General features: G+C 55.6%; 2 protein-coding genes across 13 annotated transcripts in view; one reads left to right on the plus strand and one right to left on the minus strand.

The window, feature by feature from the left end:
- Positions 1-408, plus strand: part of SMARCB1 (SWI/SNF related, matrix associated, actin dependent regulator of chromatin, subfamily b, member 1) — a 50,045-nt gene extending 49,637 nt beyond the window's left edge. For all 4 annotated transcript variants that reach the window (XM_003804627.6, XM_034949282.3, XM_003804626.5 and 1 more), the window contains exon 9: positions 32-408. In XM_003804627.6, coding sequence (XP_003804675.1) covers positions 32-71 — 40 coding nt within the window. In that variant the 3' untranslated portion in view covers positions 72-408. The remainder of the gene's footprint in view (positions 1-31) is intronic.
- An 18-nt stretch (positions 409-426) lies between these two features.
- DERL3 (derlin 3) lies at positions 427-5,676 on the minus strand. Of its 9 annotated transcripts, none has more exons than XM_055105626.2 (7): positions 4,778-5,586; positions 4,594-4,659; positions 4,447-4,520; positions 4,237-4,330; positions 3,544-3,739; positions 2,950-3,040; positions 427-866 (listed from the first exon to the last, which is right to left on the minus strand). In XM_055105626.2, exons 1-7 carry the CDS (start codon positions 4,868-4,870, stop codon positions 779-781), a joined length of 702 nt encoding a protein of 233 aa, XP_054961601.1. In that variant the 5' UTR covers positions 4,871-5,586; the 3' UTR covers positions 427-778. The 9 variants fall into 9 exon arrangements, with proteins under 9 accessions (XP_054961601.1, XP_054961600.1, XP_008960383.1 ...); XM_055105625.2 differs by having other exon boundaries at positions 510-819; positions 4,594-4,656; positions 4,778-5,594; XM_008962135.6 differs by having other exon boundaries at positions 510-819; positions 2,950-3,005; positions 4,778-5,589.
- Positions 5,677-20,257: the final 14,581 nt, after the last annotated feature.

Here is a 20,257-nt window from a genome sequence, read left to right on the forward strand (position 1 = left end):
CGACTCATTGCCCTCCCCACTCCTCTTCCAGGCGGATGAGGCGCCTTGCCAACACGGCCCCGGCCTGGTAACCAGCCCATCAGCACACGGCTCCCACGGAGCATCTCAGAAGATTGGGCCGCCTCTCCTCCATCTTCTGGCAAGGACAGAGGCGAGGGGACAGCCCAGCGCCATCCTGAGGATCGGGGTGGGGGTGGAATGGGGGCTTCCAGGTGGCCCTTCCCGGCACACATTCCATTTGTTGAGCCCCAGTCCTGCCCCCCATCCCACCCTCCCTACCCCTCCCCAGTCTCTGGGGTCAGGAAGAAACCTTATTTTAGGTTGTGTTTTGTTTTTGTATAGGAGCCCCAGGCAGGGCTAGTAACAGTTTTTAAATAAAAGGCAACAGGTCATGTTCAATTTCTTCAACAGGTCATGTTCAATTTCTTCAAAGTTTTAACATATAATGAGAGCCAGGAGTGGGGCCGGGGCCTGGGGGGACGAAGGTGGTATGTGAACAAGGTTGGCACAAAGGCCTCACCCTCCTCTGCCTCAGATTCCCAGGTGGGCAGGTGGGGGTGAATGGGGCTCCGGGTAGCACCTCAGCTCCTCTCAGCTCCCCTCAGCCTGTTCTCCTTCCAGACCCAGAGAGCTGAGAAGAGTAGCTGTGAGGCTCAGGGCAGAGGCTCTCTGCCTTTCAGGAACAGCCCTAACCCTGCTCCCCTTGCTTGGCCTCAGGAAGGTGCCACGAGCTCTCCTGCTGTCCCTGGGCCGCCCTGGCTCTGCTGTGTCCAGATGGTCAGGCTACTGCCAGCTGGGGCCTTGCTGCTCTGAAGTCCCCTGCGGAGGGCCCAGTCCTGTGTGGGCACTGCTGGGCTGTCGCCAGCCTGGGTGCAGGAGGGCTGTTCTAGCTCCAGTGGCACCCATAGCCAGGTCAGCTGGGGCCCTTTCCCACCCCAGCAGGTGATGTGGCCTGGGCCAGCTCCTGCCTCACAAGCAAGCTGTGAGGAATATGGGAATAGCCCTCCCGACCTGATGCCAGCTCTTGGAGTTGACACGGTACAGGGAGGAGACACAGCCCAGGGTCCCTTCCCAGCCCTGCCTCCAAGGAGTTCATGTCCCCTCTGTTCTCATCTGTAATAGGGAGGTGTCCCCATTCTTCAGAATGGACACAGGATCTGGGAGGGCAGCAAACTGGCTCGCAGCTCCAGCCTTACTGAAGAGAATGGGCACAGATCCGGGCACAGATCCCAGCACAGACTGCTGCCACCCTCAGCTGTTGGCAGGTCCCATGCTGCCAGGGCAGGGCTAGGGTCAGAGGCTGCTGTGCTCCCTGGAAGTGGGGTAGGGCCCCATGTGGGGCAGAGGCAGAGCTCTGATTAGGGTTTGGGATTCTTGGTCGCTGAGATGTGAGAGGGGGGCTCCTTTGAGCACATGTTAGCATGGGACTCTTCCCAGGGAGTTTGCACGCAGGGCCTCTGCCCTCCATCAAAGAGTGGAACTCCCCAGAGCCCCATGCACAGCAAGGGGACAGCTGGGCCTTACTGGAAGGCCTTGAACAAAGGGGAAGATTCCCAGCCCAGCTGCTCTTAGACATGAACAGGTTTCATTGCTGAAGTGTTTGTTCTGTCCATGAGGTAGGAACCTCGGCAATGAAAGGGTGAGGCAGCCCTGTGTCTCCACAACTGGGGGGATGGAAGGAACCTTGGCTGCCTCACCCCACAGGTCGGGCAGGGCCACCTGGCTGGGAGGTGCCGGGAAGGCTGGGCCCTCACTCCTGACCGCCAGCTCACACCGCCGCAAAGCCATCTCCACAAGGTCTGGCTACAACACGGAGGGCAGACTCAACAGAGAACAGTGTTGTTACCATGAAAATGACAACCTGTCTTTGGAGGAGGCCCCGTGCCACTGAGCATCCAGAAATAAACCACAACATGGACAGGCTTAGAACAACAAGGAAAGCTGCCAGGTCAGAAGAGAAAAATAAGCCACAGGGGTCGGATAAGGCTCACACAGGTCCTCAGCTAAAAAGGGCAGGAACAGAACCTTCCAGAAGTCCCTGCCTCACCCAGTCTCAGAACTCTGCTAAGGTGAAAACTTAGGCTCTGAGGTCATAGAAAGGGCAGAAGACCCAGTGCTGGCCCTCTTCTGCACCTGAATCCATGGGGCTTTGGCATCACCAGATGAAAAATGAGGCATACGCCCACCTGTCAGGGTGGCTGATGAGAGACAGGAGAGGCTAGATTGGCATCAGCCTGAAGGCACCACTGGCAGGAACATCTGTAGGCTGGTTTGGCACAACCTAGGAGAGGCCTGTCCTGGCCCCAGCAGCCGAAATCTGGTGAACTTCCCCGCTGACTGGCAGGTAGCAGAGGCCTTTGGTGGGCAGGACTTGCCCAAGGCCCTGGTGGGGCCAGGATGAGAACCCTGAGCCTGTCACCTGTGAGCTCAAAAGCTCTGCCTGGCAACCTGTGAGCTCAAAGCTCTGCCAGGCAACCATGGGCAGTTTCTTTGCCCTCTGTGGGCACCCCTATCCTACCACCTGCAGTTGGGCTGAGAGGCCACACTGAGTGAGGACGGGGCAGGCATAGAAGGATGTGGCCGGGTGAGATGGGGAAGCCAGTGCTGTGGGCCAAGAGACTGCAGCTCATTCTGTTTATTCGGGTGGGCCCTTGCATGGGCCCAGCCTTTAGGATGGGTTTTTTCTGCCCCAAGTAGGGGTCATGGGTAGGATGGAAGCTGCCAGAAGCCTCTTAGGCCTGGCCCTGGGTGGGGTCACTGCTGCGGGGGTGGCAGATGGGGTCCTGGCTGTTCCTCAGGGAGGGGCAGGTAATTGGGGTCTTCTGCAGGGGCATCCAGGAGCAGCTTTCTGTGGGGAGGGGCCCGTGTTGAGCACAGGCCAGCACAGGTCCCCATCGGTGGGGATCCTTCTGAGGGTGGGGAGAGGGAGGGAGGGCTCTCAACACTCACAGGAAGCCAGGGGTCTGCAGGAGCCTCTTGCCTCCGGGCTGGTTGGGGAAGACGTCCTGCAGGAAGTAGTAGATGTGGCCCACCGCAATCCCTGTGAGACAGCCACGGACTGTGGGGTCACCCTCCACGGCCCAGAGTCCTAGACCAGCAGAGCCTGCGCCAGGCCCCCAGCCACAGCCTGGTGGCCCTGCAGGCCCCACGGCATGAGTGCCCCAAAGCCTCGCACAGAGTGCCAGCCCAGGGTTGGCCGTAAAGGACAAGCTTAAAAGGCCCAGAAGCAGGCAGGACCCAGGGAGGGGAGGGCCTGAGAATAGTGGAGGAGTGGGAGCCATGGGGCAGGAACCCTGACCCGCCCATCCCCACTCCCATCAGGACCGTGCAAGCATCAGTAGATCCGCCCTGACGATGCAAATTATGTGGCCGGCTGGCGTGAGGGGCTGTAAGAGCACAGCAGCTGGGAGGGCAGGAAGATGGGGATGGAGCCAGGTGTGAGGAGAACTCCAGCAAGGATGGGAGAGGGGCCCCAGGGCATAAGCAGCGTGTCCTGAGGGGAGTGGCCAGCCTGGGGCGGACTAGATGTACCGGGAGGCTCACCCAGCAGGTCCACGAGGATGGAGTTGCCCAGCAGCAGCGAGAAGCCCATGAGCGCCCAAGGCAGGAACGGTGCCTGGAAAGTGAGCAGGCCGAAGAAGTTGACCCTCACCCGAGGGCTGCGGCGGCTCCACACGTACACCAGCATGGCCATGAGGGCCTGGCCCAGGAAGAACAGGCTGCCCAGGAGTCCCAGCAGCTGGGCCAGAGTCAAGGTGCTCCGGTGCAGGCCTCAGCCCAAGCCCAGGGCCCCTCTGACTTCCCAAGACCCTGGAATTCTTCCCCTCATCTCCCCTATGTGCTATTCCCTCATCAAGATGAGCCAGTCCAATGAAGGCGACACACTCCACGGGGTTCAGGTCCCACGAAATCTGCCCTGCACACCTACAGCCTCATCCCAGGGCCCAACCACTGCCTGTCCCTGCCCCAGTTTCTCCCGGCTACTCGCATTCAGGGCTCAGCTAGTGGCCCTGACACCCCACCTGGCTCTTTTGTGCATGGCTTTGTATTTTGCATACAGCACTGAAGATCTAGCCCTGACCCCTGCAGCTGAGCACAGAGTGGGCCCTCAACACATACTAAGCTGGAGAGAGCGACTGTGTCCCTTTCTGGCATGGCTGTGTTGGCCCCAGGACCAACACAGGCTGGACGCCGAGGCGCCCTAGCCCGAGGTTCCAGAGCCTGCGGGAAGGATACGGTCATAAGGACGCCCCCGAAGAGAAACATGAAGACGAAGTCGGCCGTGCGGCCGCGGAAGGAGCCCTCTTCCAGCATGCGGCAGTAGCGGAACCTACGGCGTCGGTATAGGAAGTGCCACCAGGCGGGGCCTCAGTTTCCCCGTCCCGGCCTCTCCCAGCCCGGCGGGCCTGCCCCCCACCCAGCCCGTGTCCGCAGGGCGCAGGATACACGAAGAGCATGTTGAAGAAGAAGCTGAATCCCAGGGGCCCGAAGAACAGGAAGTTGGTGACGAGCCTCCAGACCTACGGGGGACGGGCGGTCAGGTGCGGGGTGGGTGGGTCGGGCCCACAGGTGCGCGGCGCGGGGCGGCCTCACCTGGAACTTCCGGAACACAAGGTACGGGTTGAAGTAGAGCTGAAAGGGGCTGAGGAGCTCCAGCTGCTGTGGAACCAGGGGCCAGTCAAGAGCTGCCCGGGAGCCACGCCGTAACCATGGCGACCCTCACCCCTCCCGCCAGAGGCTGTAACCAAGGCGACGTCCGGTCCCCCCGGCCGCTTACCACCGCGGCGGTGGTGAGGACACAGGCTGCGGTGTAAGCCCGCGTCACCGCCGGCACCTGCAGGAACTCGGCCGCTAGTCCCTGCCACGCCATTGAACCTTCTCAAGCACGCGTGGCCCAGCCAGCAACGCGCTCTTTAACCCGCCTCCCAGCGCCGCCTTCGGCCAATCCGCATCCGAGGCGCTGCGCGCCCCAGGCTGAAAAGAGAGCCCTGAGCCCGACAGCCAATGGAAGGAAGAAGAGGGAAATTAGGGGCGGAAAGGGAGAGTGGGCGGGTAGAGGCTGGTGGCCAATGGGCAGGCGCCAAGGTTGAGCACGTGGCGGTTGTTGTGGCTGCGGTGGTGGCGCGGGAGAACGTGTGGCCAATGAGGAACTGGTCATTTCGCGGCTTTCTAGGAGAGGACCAGTAGCGTGGACCCACGACACCACGGGGGCGGGGCTAAGATCGTAGGGGTTACAGGAGCGAAGACCCGAGCAGGCGAGGCAAAACTGGAAAGGGCGGGGCGCGTGGGCGGGGTGCGGAGTGTGGCGGCTCAGACCGTGCTGGCTCACTAACTGACGACCTAGCCACAACGTTGTCCTCGCTGCCAGCCCGAGACAGGCCCACCTAACCCACAGCAGGGAGGCATTCGGGAATGTGTCCAAACCTCCCCAAACGTCCAGGGCCCCACTCAAATGTGCCGGCCGCTGTCGGGGTTCTTCCCCGGGGGGCCCAGGAAGGAGAGGCAGGACTGCGGGATTGAGTCCAGGTGGGGCGCGAGGGTTGAGAGGCGCACCAGAGCAAGTGGACAGGCAGGAGAGGGCCTCAATATTTTGGTGGAAAATAGAAACCAACCTACCCACCTTCCCTCCCTCCCTCCCTCCCTCCCTCCCTTCCCTCCCTCCCTCCCTCCCTTCCTTCCCTCCCTCCCTCCCTCCCTCCCTTCCTTCCTTCCACCGTTTATTAAACAACTGTTTGCCTGACACTGTTCTAGATGTTGGGGATGTAGCATGCAATAAAAGACACTGTCTCTTAGAGTCCAGCCAGGAGGCAGTCAATACAATTAGCTAGTGCTGACACTTGATGAGAATATTGCCAAGTGAGGGGTGGGGCCACGTGGGCGTCCGCAGTGCCAGGTGGGGTGACCTGGGATGCCTCTGGGAAGATGTAAAGTTTGTCACTTTGCAAGCATCCCTGTGTCCATCAGGATGGTAACTGTGAAAAGCAAAACAATAAAACAAAATAAGTGTTGGAGAGGATATGGGGAAATTGGAACCCTTGGGCACCGTTGGTGGGAATATAAAATGGTGCATCCGCTGTGAAAAACAATATGATCATGACTCAAAAAATTAAAAATAGAATTACCGTATGATCCAGCAATGCTGCTTGTGGGTACACATTCAAAAGAATCAAAAGCAGGGACTTGAACAGATGTTCATACACCCATGCTCATGGCCCCATTATTCACAATGGTTCACATCAGTTCACCCACCGATGAGACAGACGAAATGTGCTGTCTACATGCCATGCAATACCATTCAACCTTAAAGGAATGAAATTCGGATACATGATGCAGCATGGATGACCCTTGAAGACATTACACCCAGTAACATAAACCAGTCACAAGGCTGGGCGCAGTGGCTCACACCTGTAATCCCAGCACTTTGGGAGGCCGAGGCGGGTGGATCACCTGAGGTCAGGAGTTCGAGACCAGCCTGGCCAACACGGTGAAACCTCGTCTCTACTAAAAATACAAAAATTAGCTGGGCGTGGTGGCGGGCACCTGTAATCCTGGCTATTCAGGAGGCTGAGGCAGGAGAATTGCTTGAATCCGGGAGATGGAGGTTGCGGTGAGCCGAGATTGCACCACTGCACTCCAGCCTGGGCAACAGAGTGAGACTCCGTCTCAAAAAAAAAAAAAAACCAGTCACAAAAAGGCAAATACTGTATGGTTCCACTTATATGAGAGGGGATCAGGGAGTTATTGTTTAATGAGTGCAGTTCCAGTTTGGGAAAATGAAAAAGTTCTGGAGATGGATGGTGGAGATGGTTGCATAAGAATGTTTAATACCACTGAACTGAACACTTGAAAATAGTTTGGACAAATTTTATGTTGTGTATATGTTACTAAAATTAAAAAAAAAAAAACACACCTCTGTGTTTGCTGTCAGGGTAGTGGACTGCCAGAGGAATCCTTGAGCAGGGGGAGGCCTTAAGGGACAGTGATTACTTGCGGGGGTGGGAGGTGGAACCTGGAGGACAAGGAGGGGTGGGATATGGGTTTGCCTACAGACGGGACAGGGCTGAGAGGGGAGTCCAAGTGGATTCAGAGGCCTGAGCCGCAGAGTGGTTGGATGGTGGTGGTCTTTGTTGAGATGGAGGGCTCGTGGGGAGAAGGTGAGGGGGATAGAGGGTCCTGTTCTGGACTCATCGAATTTGAGGCATCTGTGTGACATCACTTGGAAAAATCTGAGTGTGGTGTTGGGGTAGGGGTTGGAGCAGACAGTCTAAATGTGGGTGCCGTCATCCAGTAGTAGATCAATGGTATTTGTAGCTTTGGGCGTGTGTGAGATGCTCAAGGGGCAAGGGTCGATGGAGAAAAGAGGCCAGGCCTGGGTAGCCTGACCTGCAGTAGCCAGGGAGGGAAGACAGCCCCAGCTGGGGAGGCCGAGGGAGGCTGAGCCAGGAAAGGGCTTCAGGAGCCAGGCAGTGAGAATCCAGGGAGACGTGGCCCGGGAAGGGACTGTGAATTGCAGCCATGCCATGGTTCCTGGTAACCAGGATAATGGCAGGCAGGAGGGAGAGGAAGGCACACAAATGGATGTGCCTTAACAAACAAGGGGAGTGCAGCCTTGGAGGGAAGTGTGGAAGACGAGGGATGCTCTGGACAGGGCCCTGAGGTCCCCCGAGGAGACTGGAACTGGCCAAGAGGGAGAACTGGCTGAGAAGGCTCTCAGGTGGATCCCAAGAGCGTGAGGGTCCCACAAGGGCCCTGAGAGGGGTTCCCTGGGGAGTGGGGTGAGACCAGTGCCTAATGACAGTGGGTTCAGGAGCCTTCCTCCCTGCTCTGGAGGGGACGGGGAGAGCCTGGAGTGCTGGAGGGAAGTGCATTTGCTGGAGGGATGTGAGGAGAAGGTCTGGCCTCATACAGCAGGGGTTGGACCAAGACACTGAGGGGTTGGGGGCTGGGAGCAGGGTGAGCGGACCCCCGCAGACAACCTTGGTTTTCCAGCAAAGCAGGCTAAGGTCATGTTGGAAGCACGCCAGGCAGAGCAAATCCCACCCTGGCAGCCACAGTGTGCAGCAGGGCGGGGACCCAGGGCCTCTGACGCCTGGGCGGGCGCCCGGTGGGCACAAAGGAGCCGGTGCAGGAGGTCGGGTTTCATGTCAGCGTGGGGAAGGGGAGATATTCCTCCTCCAGGCACTTAGCAGGCGCTGGCCGGCCCTCAACTCAGGGTCAGGCTGGGGCTAACAGGAGGGGATGTCATTGTCGACAGGGGCGTCTGTCTCCCCTTCGACTGGGGGCCGATAAGGCAGGCGCCCAGATTGGGGGCTGAGAAGCACATTCCTGGGAGGCCAGGAGCCTGGGGTGGGTGGGGGAGGCCAGCCAGGGCTGGGAGGGAGGACATCCAGGGAACAGCAGCTGGGTCCACTGCAGAGGCTCCCTTTCCGGAGCCCCGGGATATCCTCAGATGGGGGAACCGAGGCACGTAAGGATGCAGAACAGGGCCTGGGGCAGACCTCCATTCTTTCTTGTCCAGTCTGAGGCCCAGAACAGGCCACTCTGGAAATACTAGGTCCACTTCTCCTCGGACCCTTGAGCCCCTCCAGATAATTCTTTATAGAGGGAAGCCCTGGGCACCCCAAGTTCCCAGGGTCCTAGAGATGCAGGGTGTGCCTTACACTAACATCAGGGTGGCAGACCTGTCGGCTGGGCCAGCCTTCTTTCTCCTGTGCTGAGGATGGTGGGTGGGTGGAGACCTGTGGTTCCTCGGCAAGGTGACAATGGGCTCTGCTCCCCATGCCACCTCCCTGGCATTGTGACGCTTCCTGCTGACTCCCAGAGGACACCTAGATCTCCTGTCCAGGCCCTCTCAGTGTCTGTAGGCAGGATAGCGCCCTCTGCATACTCTCCCCACCCAGCTTTCCCCCTCACTGGCCTCACACACTAGGAGGGGCCATCCTCAGCCCCCAAGCCTGGAGTCAGCTGTATACCCTCAGCCCCATGTTGCACTTTTTTTTTTTTTTTCTAGAGACAGGGTCTTGCTCTGTTGCCCAGACTGGAGAGTAGTGGCGTGATCACAGCTCACTGCAGCCTCAACCTCTTGGGCTCAAGTGATCCTCCCACCTCAACCTCCCAAGTAGCTGGGACAACAGCCGTATGCCACCATGCCCCGCTAATTTTTTAATTTTTTTGTAGAGATGGCGTCTCACCGTGTTGCTTAGACTGGTCGCAAACCCCTGTCCTCAAGCAATCCTCCCTTGGACTCCCAAAGTGCTGGGATTACAGGCGTGAGCCACCACGCCCGGCCCCCTATGTCACACTTGATGCTCCCATGGAACTCTCTAGTCCTTTCCCTTCTCTCCTATTCCTCACCACCACCACTAACTTTTATTCAGGCCTCAGGTTCTCTCCTCTAATATTGTCCCAGCTCTCTGAACTATTCATTCTGTTAAAAAAAAAAAAAAAAAAAAGAGGAAGGCTGGGTGTGGTGGCTCACGCCTGTAGTCCTAGCACTTTGGGAGGCTGAGGAAGGCGGATTGCCTGAGCTCAGGAGTTCAACACCAGCCTGGGCAACATACAGAAACCCCATCTCTACAAAAAATACAGAAATTAGCCAGACGTGGTGGTGCATGCCTGGAGCCCCAAGTGGGAAGGGGGAGAGAGCCAGGGGGCTGAGGCTGGAGGATCGCTTGAGCCTGGGAGGTCAAGGCTGCAGTGAGCAGAGATTGCACCACTGCACTCCAGCCTGGGTGACAGAGTGAGACCCCGACTCTTAAAAATATTTTTAAAAAAATGTTTCCTGGCTGGGCACATTGGCTCATGCCTGTAATCTCAGCACTCTGGGAGGCCAAGGCCGGCGGATCACCTGAGGTCAGGAGTTGGAGACCAGCCTGGCCAACATGGTGAAACCCTGTCTCTATTAAAGATACAAAAATTAGCCAAGCAAGGTGGTACGCACCTGTAATCCCAGCTACTCAGGAGGCTGAGGCAGGAGAATCACCTGAACCCCGGGGGCGGATGTTGCGGTGAGCCAAGATCGTGCCACTGCACTCCAGCCTGGGCGATAGAACAAGACTCTGTCTCAAAAATAATGAAACAATAAAATAAATATGTTTCTTAAAAGCAAAATAAATAAAAAAATAAGAGAGGAAGAGCAGAGGGTGAAAGTGCCTCCTACTCCAAGAAGCCCTCCCTGATCACCTTCAAAGGGACCAGAGCTCACCTACTTCTGTTAGAGTCCTGAGCACTTAATTTTTAAATATATTTTATTCTAAAGGCAGTCCACGCCTGTCGTAACTAACCACAAGAATCAAACAAACTGAATGTTTGTGTACCTGCTGGTGCAGCTGTATTTTCCTCCTGATGACACATAGTGCCTCTTTTGGGCCCTGAGCACTTGTCCACTGGGGGACCTCTCCCCGCTTTGAGCACGGGGCCCACCCCCTTTGAGCACAGGGACCCCTGCAATTGCTGTGAGTAGGCTTCCAGCCAGCCCCTCCCAGAAACAGCTGTGTCCCCCTTGGCCCTTCCTGTCTGGGCCACAGGCTATTTTTAGCACTGAATCCGGAACCCACACAGCAGCAGCTGCTTGTGGCCGGAGCGCAAGAACAACAAACCATCCAGGTGGGTTGTGTCAGGCTGCAGAGGGAGCGGCCTGGGCCTGGCCCTCTGAACCTGGTAGCAGAATCTGGACTTTCCAGGAATAAGCTGGTCTCTGGGTGGGATGGGGAGGGAGGAAGCAGAATGGGGCAGAGGATGGGTTGCACTAGCTAGGCCAGGATAGGGGAAGGGCCTGTGCAAAGGCCCTGAGGTAACTGGGGGAGAGGAAGGGAGCAGAGGAGAGAAGGTGAAGGAGGCAAGGAAGAAGAGTTGCTTGTGATGGGAGGGAGGAGCGGGGCCAGGCCAGGCAGAGGTATGTCAGCTGTGGTCTCTGTCCTAATCAGATGAGCCGGGGAGGAGAGTGGTGGCCTGCACTGGCTTGCATTAACAGCGAGGGAGCGGAAGGGTTAGGATGGCTGAAGCCACAGGCCTTAGTGAATGCTTGGTAGTGGGGGTGAAGGTAGGAGGGGTCCTGGCCTACCCAGCTTGGGGGACAGTGAGCCCCCACTGGGTGGAGACATGGGTGAATGGCCAGTAAGGGAGGGAGACCACTCGTTGAGTCAGGCAGGTGAGCTTGGGGTGCTGTGGGGTGGAAGCCCTCCCTGGCCTCTAGCCCAGTCCTCCCAGCTCCTTCCCTTCCGTGGCCCTGGTCATTCCTGCTTCATGCAGAAGGGCTGCAGTTGTCCACACAATGGCCCCTCTAGGCCTGGTTTCTGCTGCAGAGCTGGCACAGGCAGGGGCTTGGTAAACAGGGAAAAACAGGGAAACTTGTGAAGACAGAGGCCTGGACTCCAGGGCTGGAAATGCAGCCTCGGGGCTGGCATTGTGACCTGAGCACTCCCTTCCCTCTCTGGCTCTGTGTCCCTCTCTGTGAGATGCGGGTCAGAAGGGTCCATGTGTAGAGTCTCTTTCAGCTCCAAGGTTGTACTCTGATCTATAATGGGGGTATCAGAGATTTCTGGGTGGAAGCCCCTTCCTGTAACAAACACAGCTGGCCTCCCCATCCAAGGCCCATCTCTGCTATGAATAAGTGAATGCTTATGAGCAAGAATGCACCAACAGAGGAAGCTGGAGGCCCCTGCCAGTCCTCTCTGCCGGATCTGTTCCTCGCTGTCTCCTCTCAGCCAGGAGCCTTCATGGGCCTATGGTCAGGAACAGCCAGAGAGGCCTGCAGGGCTGGGGAGGGAGTCGCTGTGGGTGCCTTTTTCCTGCAGGAGCTCAGCTTCTGGCCAGGGGAGGAGACACTGAATCCCATACCAAGCAGGGAGTGGAAATGCACTGGTGAGTGGTCCAGGGCAGCCGTGGGGCAGGAGAGCTCCTGATGAGGACAGGAGGAGGAGGGGATGTGCTAGGCAGGGAGAAAGGCTTAAGCAAAAGTGGGGAGGCAGGAATGGGCCCGTGTGCTGTTCATGGACTAGGCAAGGACCTGTGAAGTGTGGGAGATAATAGCTGCTCAGTGATCTATAGCCAGACTGCACCATGGCTTTTATTAAACTCACCGAACCCTCATCACCACCTGATGAAGTAGGTTACTATTACGGATGAGAAAATAGGCTCAGAGAGGTTCAGTAAACTGCCTGAGGACACACAGCTAAAGAGGCACAAAATCAGCAGTCCTGGCTTTGCCACCATAACGGGTGATGGAAGGGACCCATGCGGAGGAAGTGAGCTATCCCTGACCCCATCACTGGGGCACAGGGGAGTGAGGGACATCACCAACCAGCTAATGCTGTGCAGCCCCAGACCCTTTTCCAGCTCCGGTTTGGAGGTGAGAACTTTTTGCAGCCTCTGGGCTCCCAGGGAGCGTCTCCAACATGAGACTCTACTCCTGAGCTGCCTCCCTGCTGTCTGGGCCTCGTTTTACTGTCTCTGACCCTTCATGGCTGATGAAACTGTCTCCATTCAGCCCTCAGCTGCGGGACCTGCCTGAGCCTGTGTCCTGACTGTCATGACCCAGAGCAATTGCCAGGAATTCCCACTTCCTGCTGTGGCGGCTGCCAGAATGTCAAAGCCACCTCCGGCCAAGCACCCCAGAGCTCCAGAGCATCTGGTGGGGGCTTCCCCCTCCCCTGCCTCAGCTATTTTCAAGCTCAGCACTGTGGGCGGTGTTGGGGGAGAAGCAGATTATCTGTTTGGCAGAGTCAGCCATACGGCAGGGCCAGGGATATGAGTTCACAGAGACAAAACCTGAGACAGCTCTGTCTTTGACTTCGAAAAAGCCTGGCGGAGTGGCGCGTGGCTGTAGTCCCAGCGGAGGCAGGAGGATTGCTTGAGCCCGGGAGTTCGAGGCCAGCCTGGGCAACAGCGTGACACTCCATCTCTACGAAAACAAAACTAATTTTTAGGGACTGGGGCCACCACTCTGGAAGGCCTTGCCCAGGACTAGTGACTCAGAGCCATGGGTCTGGTGGAAGGAGAGGTTCAGAAAGGCCTGGGTTCAGCCGGGTGCGGTGGCTCACGCCTGTAATCCCAGCACTTTGGGAGGCTGAGGCTGACAGATCACCTGAGGTCGGGAGTTCGAGAGCAACCTGACTAACATGGAGAAACCCGTCTCTACTAAAAATACAAAATTAGCTGGGCGTGGTGGTGCATGCCTGTAGTCCCAACTCCTTGGGGGGCTGAGGCAGGAGAATCGCTTGAACACGGGAGGCGGAGGTTGCGGTGAGCTGAGATCGTGCCACTGGACTCCAGCCTGGACAACAATAGCGAAACTCCGTCTCAAAAAAAAAAGAAAGAAAGGCCTGGGTTCACCCCACCTCCCACTGGCTTGCATCCACTGATAGCCCCACCAAGCAGCCAGGCCCTGCTCCCATGAGTGAGGGGCATGCTCCCCCTGCCAGGTGATTGTCCAGCCGCTGGGATGGGAGGCTCCTAACAGTGGGCTGAGATGACAACCCAGGTGACCCATCCTTTCACAGTGACACCACCAGGGCCCCTGCCTCCACGTCCTCCTCCAAACACTCACCCAGCCCTCCAATGCCCTTCACTTTCATGAGACTGGGGGGCCTCTTTAAGAAAATGAATGCGGCCGGGCGCGGTGGCTCACGCCTGTAATCCTAGCACTTTGGGAGGCCGAGACGGGCGGATCACGAGGTCAGGAGATCGAGACCATCTTGGCTAACACGGTGAAACCCCGTTTCTACTAAAATTACAAAAAATTAGCCGGGCGTGTTGGCGGGCGCCTGTAGTCCCAGCTACTTGGGAGGCTGAGGCAGGAGAATGGCGTGAACCCGGGAGGCGGAGCTTGCAGTGAGCCGAGATCACGCCACTGCACTCCAACCTGGGAGACACAGCGAGACTCCGTCTCAAAAAAAAAAAAAAAAAGAAAATGAATGCAAAACAGCCGGGTGCGGTGGCTCATGCCTGTAATCCCAACACTTTGGGAGGCCGAGGTGGGCGGATCACCTGAGGTCAGTAGTTCAAGACCAGCCTGGCCAACACGGCGAAACCCTATCTGTACTAAAAATACAAAAATTACGAAAATTAGTGGGGTGTGGTGGCAGGCTCCTGTAATCCCAGCTACTCGGGAGGCTGAGGCGGGAGAATTGCTTGAACACAGGTGGCGGAGGTTGCAGTGAGCTGAGATCGTGCCATTACACTCCAGCCTGGGCAACAAGAGTGAAACTCTGTCTCAAAAAAAAAAAAAAATGCAAAACAAGTGCAAGATTAGGTCGCAAAGTGAGTATTTGAAATGCAAACAAATGACCAATTTGGTTGCCCCGTTGGAGAGAAGAGAAAACCGAGGCTGCGGCTCGGGGAGGGCTTTCTTGGTGAGGGCAGACGCAGGAAGGCACACCTGTCCCACTGCTTGCGCATCCCAAACCTGCAGAAGGTGGTCCAGCCACAGCGGACTGGCTGCTGTGGTATCTCCCCACCCCCTTCCAAGAGGCCCTGCTTAGAGGCCCCCCTTCGCCCCAAGGAATGCAGGCATCAGTGCTTCAGACTCTGGCCTAACCACCGTCCCCACCTCCCAGGCCCCCACCCTTTCCCTCCAGATGTGGGCACAGCTGTATTTTTAGAACAGCCAGCCGAACACGAGGACATTCTTTCCTTCTAATTAAGGTGGCTTCAAATCTCTCATCCGCAATCAGCCCCATTGTTCAGTCCTCAAACATCAAAGGGTGGCCAGGAGGGGCCGCCTCAGCTGGTTGTGGGGTTGGGGTTTGTTTTCTTTCTTTCTTTGTCTTTGAGCCATTACGCTGGAAATGAGACCCAGAACCGGAGTGGATGCCAGCTCTGAGGAGGAAGAAGCAGGCCTTTGGGTAGTTTGCAGGACCTGCCTGTCTGCACCCCTGCACCCTGTCGCCAACCTTGAGTGAGGTTGTCCAGCTAGGCTGCAGCCCCCCCAGTGCACCCATCTGAAGTTAGGGTCTGTCTGGGACAACTGCGGGATCAAAAAAGGCCCTGTGTTGGCTGGGCGCGGTGGCTCTCGTGTGTAATCGCAGTGCTTTGGGAGGCCAAGGTGGGCAGATAACCTGAGGTCAGGAGTTCGAGACTAGCCTGGCCAACATGGTGAAACCTCGTCTCTACTAAAAATACAAAAATTAGCGGGGCATGTTGGCTCACGCCTGTAATCCCAGCAACTCGGGAGGCTGAGGCAGGAGAATCGCTTGAACCCCGGGGGCAGAGGCTTCAGTGATCATCAGGCCTCCTGACCTCCTCCCTCTCCCCCGCAGGAGGCCCCTGGTGTAGGACAGAGATGCCCACCCACGTGGGGGCAATAGGAAAGGCTGCAGGGAGGAATGGCCTCTGGGTAGCCTTGAACCGTGTTACAGTCCTCCGTGCTACAGCGCTCTCAAGCCCACTGACAGATGAGGAAACCGAGGCTCAGAGAGGCCAACAGGCTGGCCTAGAGCTGCTCAGCCCACTAGCAGTGAGGTGCTCAGGAACGCTAGGTCCCCGCAGTCAGCCGTGCCCTGCACCCCTCACTCATCCCCAGGGATGGACCGGGCCTGCTGCTGCCTGAGCCTTGGCTCCAGGTAGGAGGCACCTGTCCCACCCCGCATGGAGCAGAGAGGAGAGCCACGCAGGCGGGCCGAGGCCGGGTGGGACTGGCGTCAGGCTTCTCAGCTCCCCAGGGTCCTGGCCCACCCGGCCCCGCGCGGCTGGATGTGAGGACAGGGCAAGTGAAATCGCACCGGGGCGGGTGGCGCAGGGCAGGAGGCTGCAACTCGGTACAACGGCCAGGACTGGAGCGCCCAAGAGCTGAGGGGCAGGGAGGGCAAGGCAGAAAGGGGAGCCTCCCCAGATGAAGTGCCCCCTACCCAGCGGCGCCTGGGCGCAGGCCTCCTTTGTTTCACCGCCACCACTGAACCTTCGCGAGTCGGCGGCAATCGCTGGTGCCGGGTTCCGCAGAGCCCGGGCTCTGTCGCCCCCTCGCGGCCGGAGCCGGTCTGGGCGGAGTCGGGGAAATCCCGAAAAGCCTGCGGGGAAGAAGCTGAACGGGGGCGGGACCCGGGCGCGGTGAGCCCATTCATTCCCCGAGGGCTGGGAAAGTCTCCACCAGGAGACGGAATCCCTGGGATGTCCCCAACGCTGGGCCCTGCCTCCCTAGGCCCGGGTAACAGGCATTTTCTAAGACAGTTCAGGGACACGGAGGCACCCCGCTGGAAGAGCCGGTGGGCTCCCGGGTGGGGTACGGGCCGGGTGGGAGTCAGTATCACCAGCGGGCTTCGCTGGATTGATTGTTTTTATTTATTTATTTTTAAATATTTATTTATTTATTTTTGAGACGGAGTTTCGCTCTGTCGCTCACGCTGGAGTTCAGTGGCACGATCTTGGCTCACTGCAACCTCTGCCTCCCCGGCTCAAGCAAGCCTCCTGCCTCAGCCTCCCCAGTAGCTAAGATTACAGGCGCCCACCACACACCCGGCTAATCTTTGTATTTTTGGTAGAGATGAGGTTTCACCAGGCAGACCTCAGTTGATCCGCCTGCTTCAGCCTTCCGCAGTGCTGCGATAACAGGCAGGAGCCACCGCGCCCGGCCTGTATTGATTGTTTTTAGTTTGAGCTGCGCTCCTCCCTTGGCAATGTGAGGAAGACCAGCTCTGCCAGCCGGGCTGTAGGGCTGGTGCGGGCACCGGCTTGGCCTCACAGAGCCTCAGGGACTCCCCTTGTAAATGAGGCTGACATCCACATATGGGTGGTTGCACCTAGCACTGCACAGGACGGATGTGAGCACCAGGCTGCTACAAATACAGATATGACTTTCACATGCCCAAGGTTAAACTCCCAGTCAATGTTTGCTGAGGCGAAACCTAGAGCTTCCTGGCCAAAGGATAATAATTAATGTCTGGGGAGCCCACACATGGGGACCTGTCTCCAACGAGATGGGGGTGGCTTTAGGGCATCCAAGAAGCATTTCAAGGAGAATCAAGGGGCAGCCAGGTATTGTTAATGGTGGCCAGGTCAGGATCCAGTCTGGCAGGGTCTTGGATTCAAGGTTAAACCCAGTTCTAAATTTGGGACTTATCCCCAGGCTCGCCCCCAGGCTTTTACTATGTAGACATGTATTCCTACACACATTAGGTACGGTTTTGTATATTTCCAAACAATATACAGGCATAATAGTGTAGGCATCTTTCTGCAACTTTGTTCATGCAGCGTTGTGATTCACACATGTTGATACCGTTCCTCTAGTCTAGTCCACTGATTTTCACTGATGCATGGTATTCTATGGTATTCTACAGCTTATATCTCCTTTTTTTGCATGATTGACATTTGGATAGTTTCCAATTTTCCTACGGTACAAAAGATGCTGCATTTGTGAACAGTTCCTGAGCATGGGATTAAGAGTTTCTCCAAGGTAAACCCAGGAGTGGAATTGCTGGGTGGGAGAGGTATGTGAACTTCAACTTCCTTCATCTGCCCAAATTGCTCTCCAGAGTCATTGCACTGATTTACATTTTTCCTTCCTTCCTTCCTTCATTCCTTCCTTCCTTTTTTTGAGATAGGGTCTTAGTCTGTCACTCAGGCTGGAGTGCAGTGGTGTGAACATGGCTCACTGCAGCCTTGACCTCCTGGGCTCAAGCTTTTTTTCCCACCTCAACCTCCTAAGTAACTGGGACCACAGCTGTGTGGTGTGCCACTGTGCCCAGCTAATTAAAAAAAATAAATTATAGAGACAGGGTCTCACCACATTGCCTAGGCTGGTTTGAAACTTCAGCCTCAAATGATCCTCCTATTTTGGCCTCCTAAAGTGGTGGGATTACAGGCATGAGACACCACACCTAGTTCCAACTGATATTTTCATCAATAGTATGTGGGTGTTCCAGCTGATCAGCACCACCACTTGGTATTGCCAGAATTAAGCTGTTAGTCTGTTGAGTGGGAACCAATATGCTGATGTGGATTTAATTTGCATTTCCTGATTACTAATGTAGCTATCTTTTAATTAGGTTTTTTGGTCATTTCAGTTTCCTCTTCTGTAAATTCCTTGTTCATATCTTTTTTTTTTTTGAGACGGAGTCTCACTCTGTCGCCCAGGTTGGAGTGTAGTGGCACGATCTCAGCTCACTGCAAGCTCTGCCTCCTGGGCTCAAGTGATCCTCATGCCCCAGCCTCCTGAGGAGCTGGGACTACAGGCCAAACCACCATGCCAAGCTAATTTTTTGTATGTTTTGGTAGAGATGGGGTTTAATTTTTTGTATTTTTGGTAGAGACGGGGTTTTATCATGTTTCCCAGGCTGGTCTCGAACTCCTGAGATCAAGCGATCTGCCCCGCCTTGGCCTCCCAAGTGCTGAGATTATAGGCATGAGCCACCGTGTCAAGCCTGTTTGCCCATTTTCTTTTCCTTATTGGTATGTGGGTATTCTATATACATTCTGAATACTAATACTGTGTTGGTCATATGTTGTAGTTACCTTCTTCTACTTGGTAGCTTTAGGTTTCAACTTTTTAAAAAATGCGTATTTTTTTATTTAAAAAATTGAGATGTGGTCTCACTATGTTGTCAGGGCTGGTCTCGAACTCTTGAACTCAAGTGATCCTCCCACTTCGGCCTCCCAAAGTGCTAGGATCGCAGGCTGGAGCCACCACACCTGGCCAGGTTTCACCTTTTCATGGCGTCTTTTGTTTGTTTATTTGAGACAGGGTCTTACTCTGTTGCCCCAGTTGGAGTGCAGTGCTGTGATCACCGATTACTGCAGCCTCAACTTCCCTGGCTCAGGTAATCCTCCCTGAGCCTCAGTCTCCTGGGTAGCTGGGACCACAGGCTCAAGCCATCATGCCCGGCTAATTTTTTGTAATTTTTATAGAGACGGGGTTTTGCCATGTTGCCCGGGCTGTTCTCAAACTCCTGGGTTCAAGCAATCCACCCACCGTGGCCTCCCAAGGTACTTGGATTACAGGCGTAAACCACTGTGCCTGGCCCATTAATGGTGTCTTTTAACACACAGATTTTTAATTTTAATAAGGTTAAATCCTCATAAGAAATCTGCGTGGTTTATCCTTGTTTAACCCGGGGTTATAAAAGTATTATATATTTCCTTTTTATTTTTATTTTTTGAGATGGAGTTTCACTCTGTCATCTAGGCTGGAGTGCAGTGGCACAATCTTGGCTCACTGCAACCTCTGTCTCCTGGGTTCAGGTGACTCTCCTGCCTCAGCCTCCTGAGTAGCTGGGATTACAGGCGCCCGCCACCACACCCAGCTAATTTTTGTATTTTTAGTAGAGACGGGGTTTCGCCATGTTGGCCAGGCTGGTCTGGAACTCCTGACCTCAGGTGATCCACCTGCCTTGGCCTCCCAAAGTGCTCGGATTACAGGCATTAGCCACCTCGCCCGGCCTTTACATTTTTTTTTATAGAGATGGGGGTCTGCCCATGTTGCCCAGGCTGGTCTTGAACTTATGCGCTCAAGTGATCCTCCTGCCTCAGTCTCCCAAAGTGCTGGGATTACAGGTGGGAGGTACTGCGTCCAGCCTAAAATGTTTAAAGTTAGGTTTTTGCATTAGGTTTGTGTGTACCTGGAATGACTTTTGTATATGAAGTGAGACAGAGGTCCAGTTTCATTTTTCCCCATATCATCAATTGTCCTAGCGCCATTTATTAGCCCGTCGCTTCCCACTTATTTATTATTATTATTTTTTGAGACGGATTCTCTCTGTCGCCCAGACGGGAGTGCAGTGGCACGATCTTGGCTCACTGCAAGCTCCGCCTCCCGGGTTCACGCCATTCTCTCGCCTCAGCCTCCCGAGTAGCTGGGACTACAGGAGCGTGCCGCCACGCCCGGCTAATTTTTTGTATTTTTAATAGAGACAGGGTTTCACCGTGTTAGCCAGGATGGTCTCGATCTCCTGACCTCGTGATCCGCCTGCCTCGGCCTCCCAAAGTGCTGGGATTACAGGCGTGAGCCATCGCGCCCAGCCACTTCCCACTTATTTCTTAAGGGGGAAAAGGCAATGGTTGTTTTGAAAAAAATTAACCTATCAAAATAAAATATCAGCAGTTGAAACTAACAATGTATTAATAACAATAATATTATGACCAAGTTGCGTCTACCCCAAGAATTCAAGAATGGTTTACCATTAGAAAGTTTATTGATGTAACTGATCTCATTAACAGATTAAAGGAGAATACCCATATGATCATCTTAATAGATGTACGAAAAGCATGCAATAAAATACCTATTTATTATAACTGCTAATATTTTGTGTTTTTCCTTAAAAATGCAGTG

The sequence above is a fragment of the Pan paniscus genome, chromosome 23, assembly GCF_029289425.2.
Source record: "Pan paniscus chromosome 23, NHGRI_mPanPan1-v2.0_pri, whole genome shotgun sequence".
Lineage (NCBI taxonomy): Eukaryota > Metazoa > Chordata > Mammalia > Primates > Hominidae > Pan > Pan paniscus.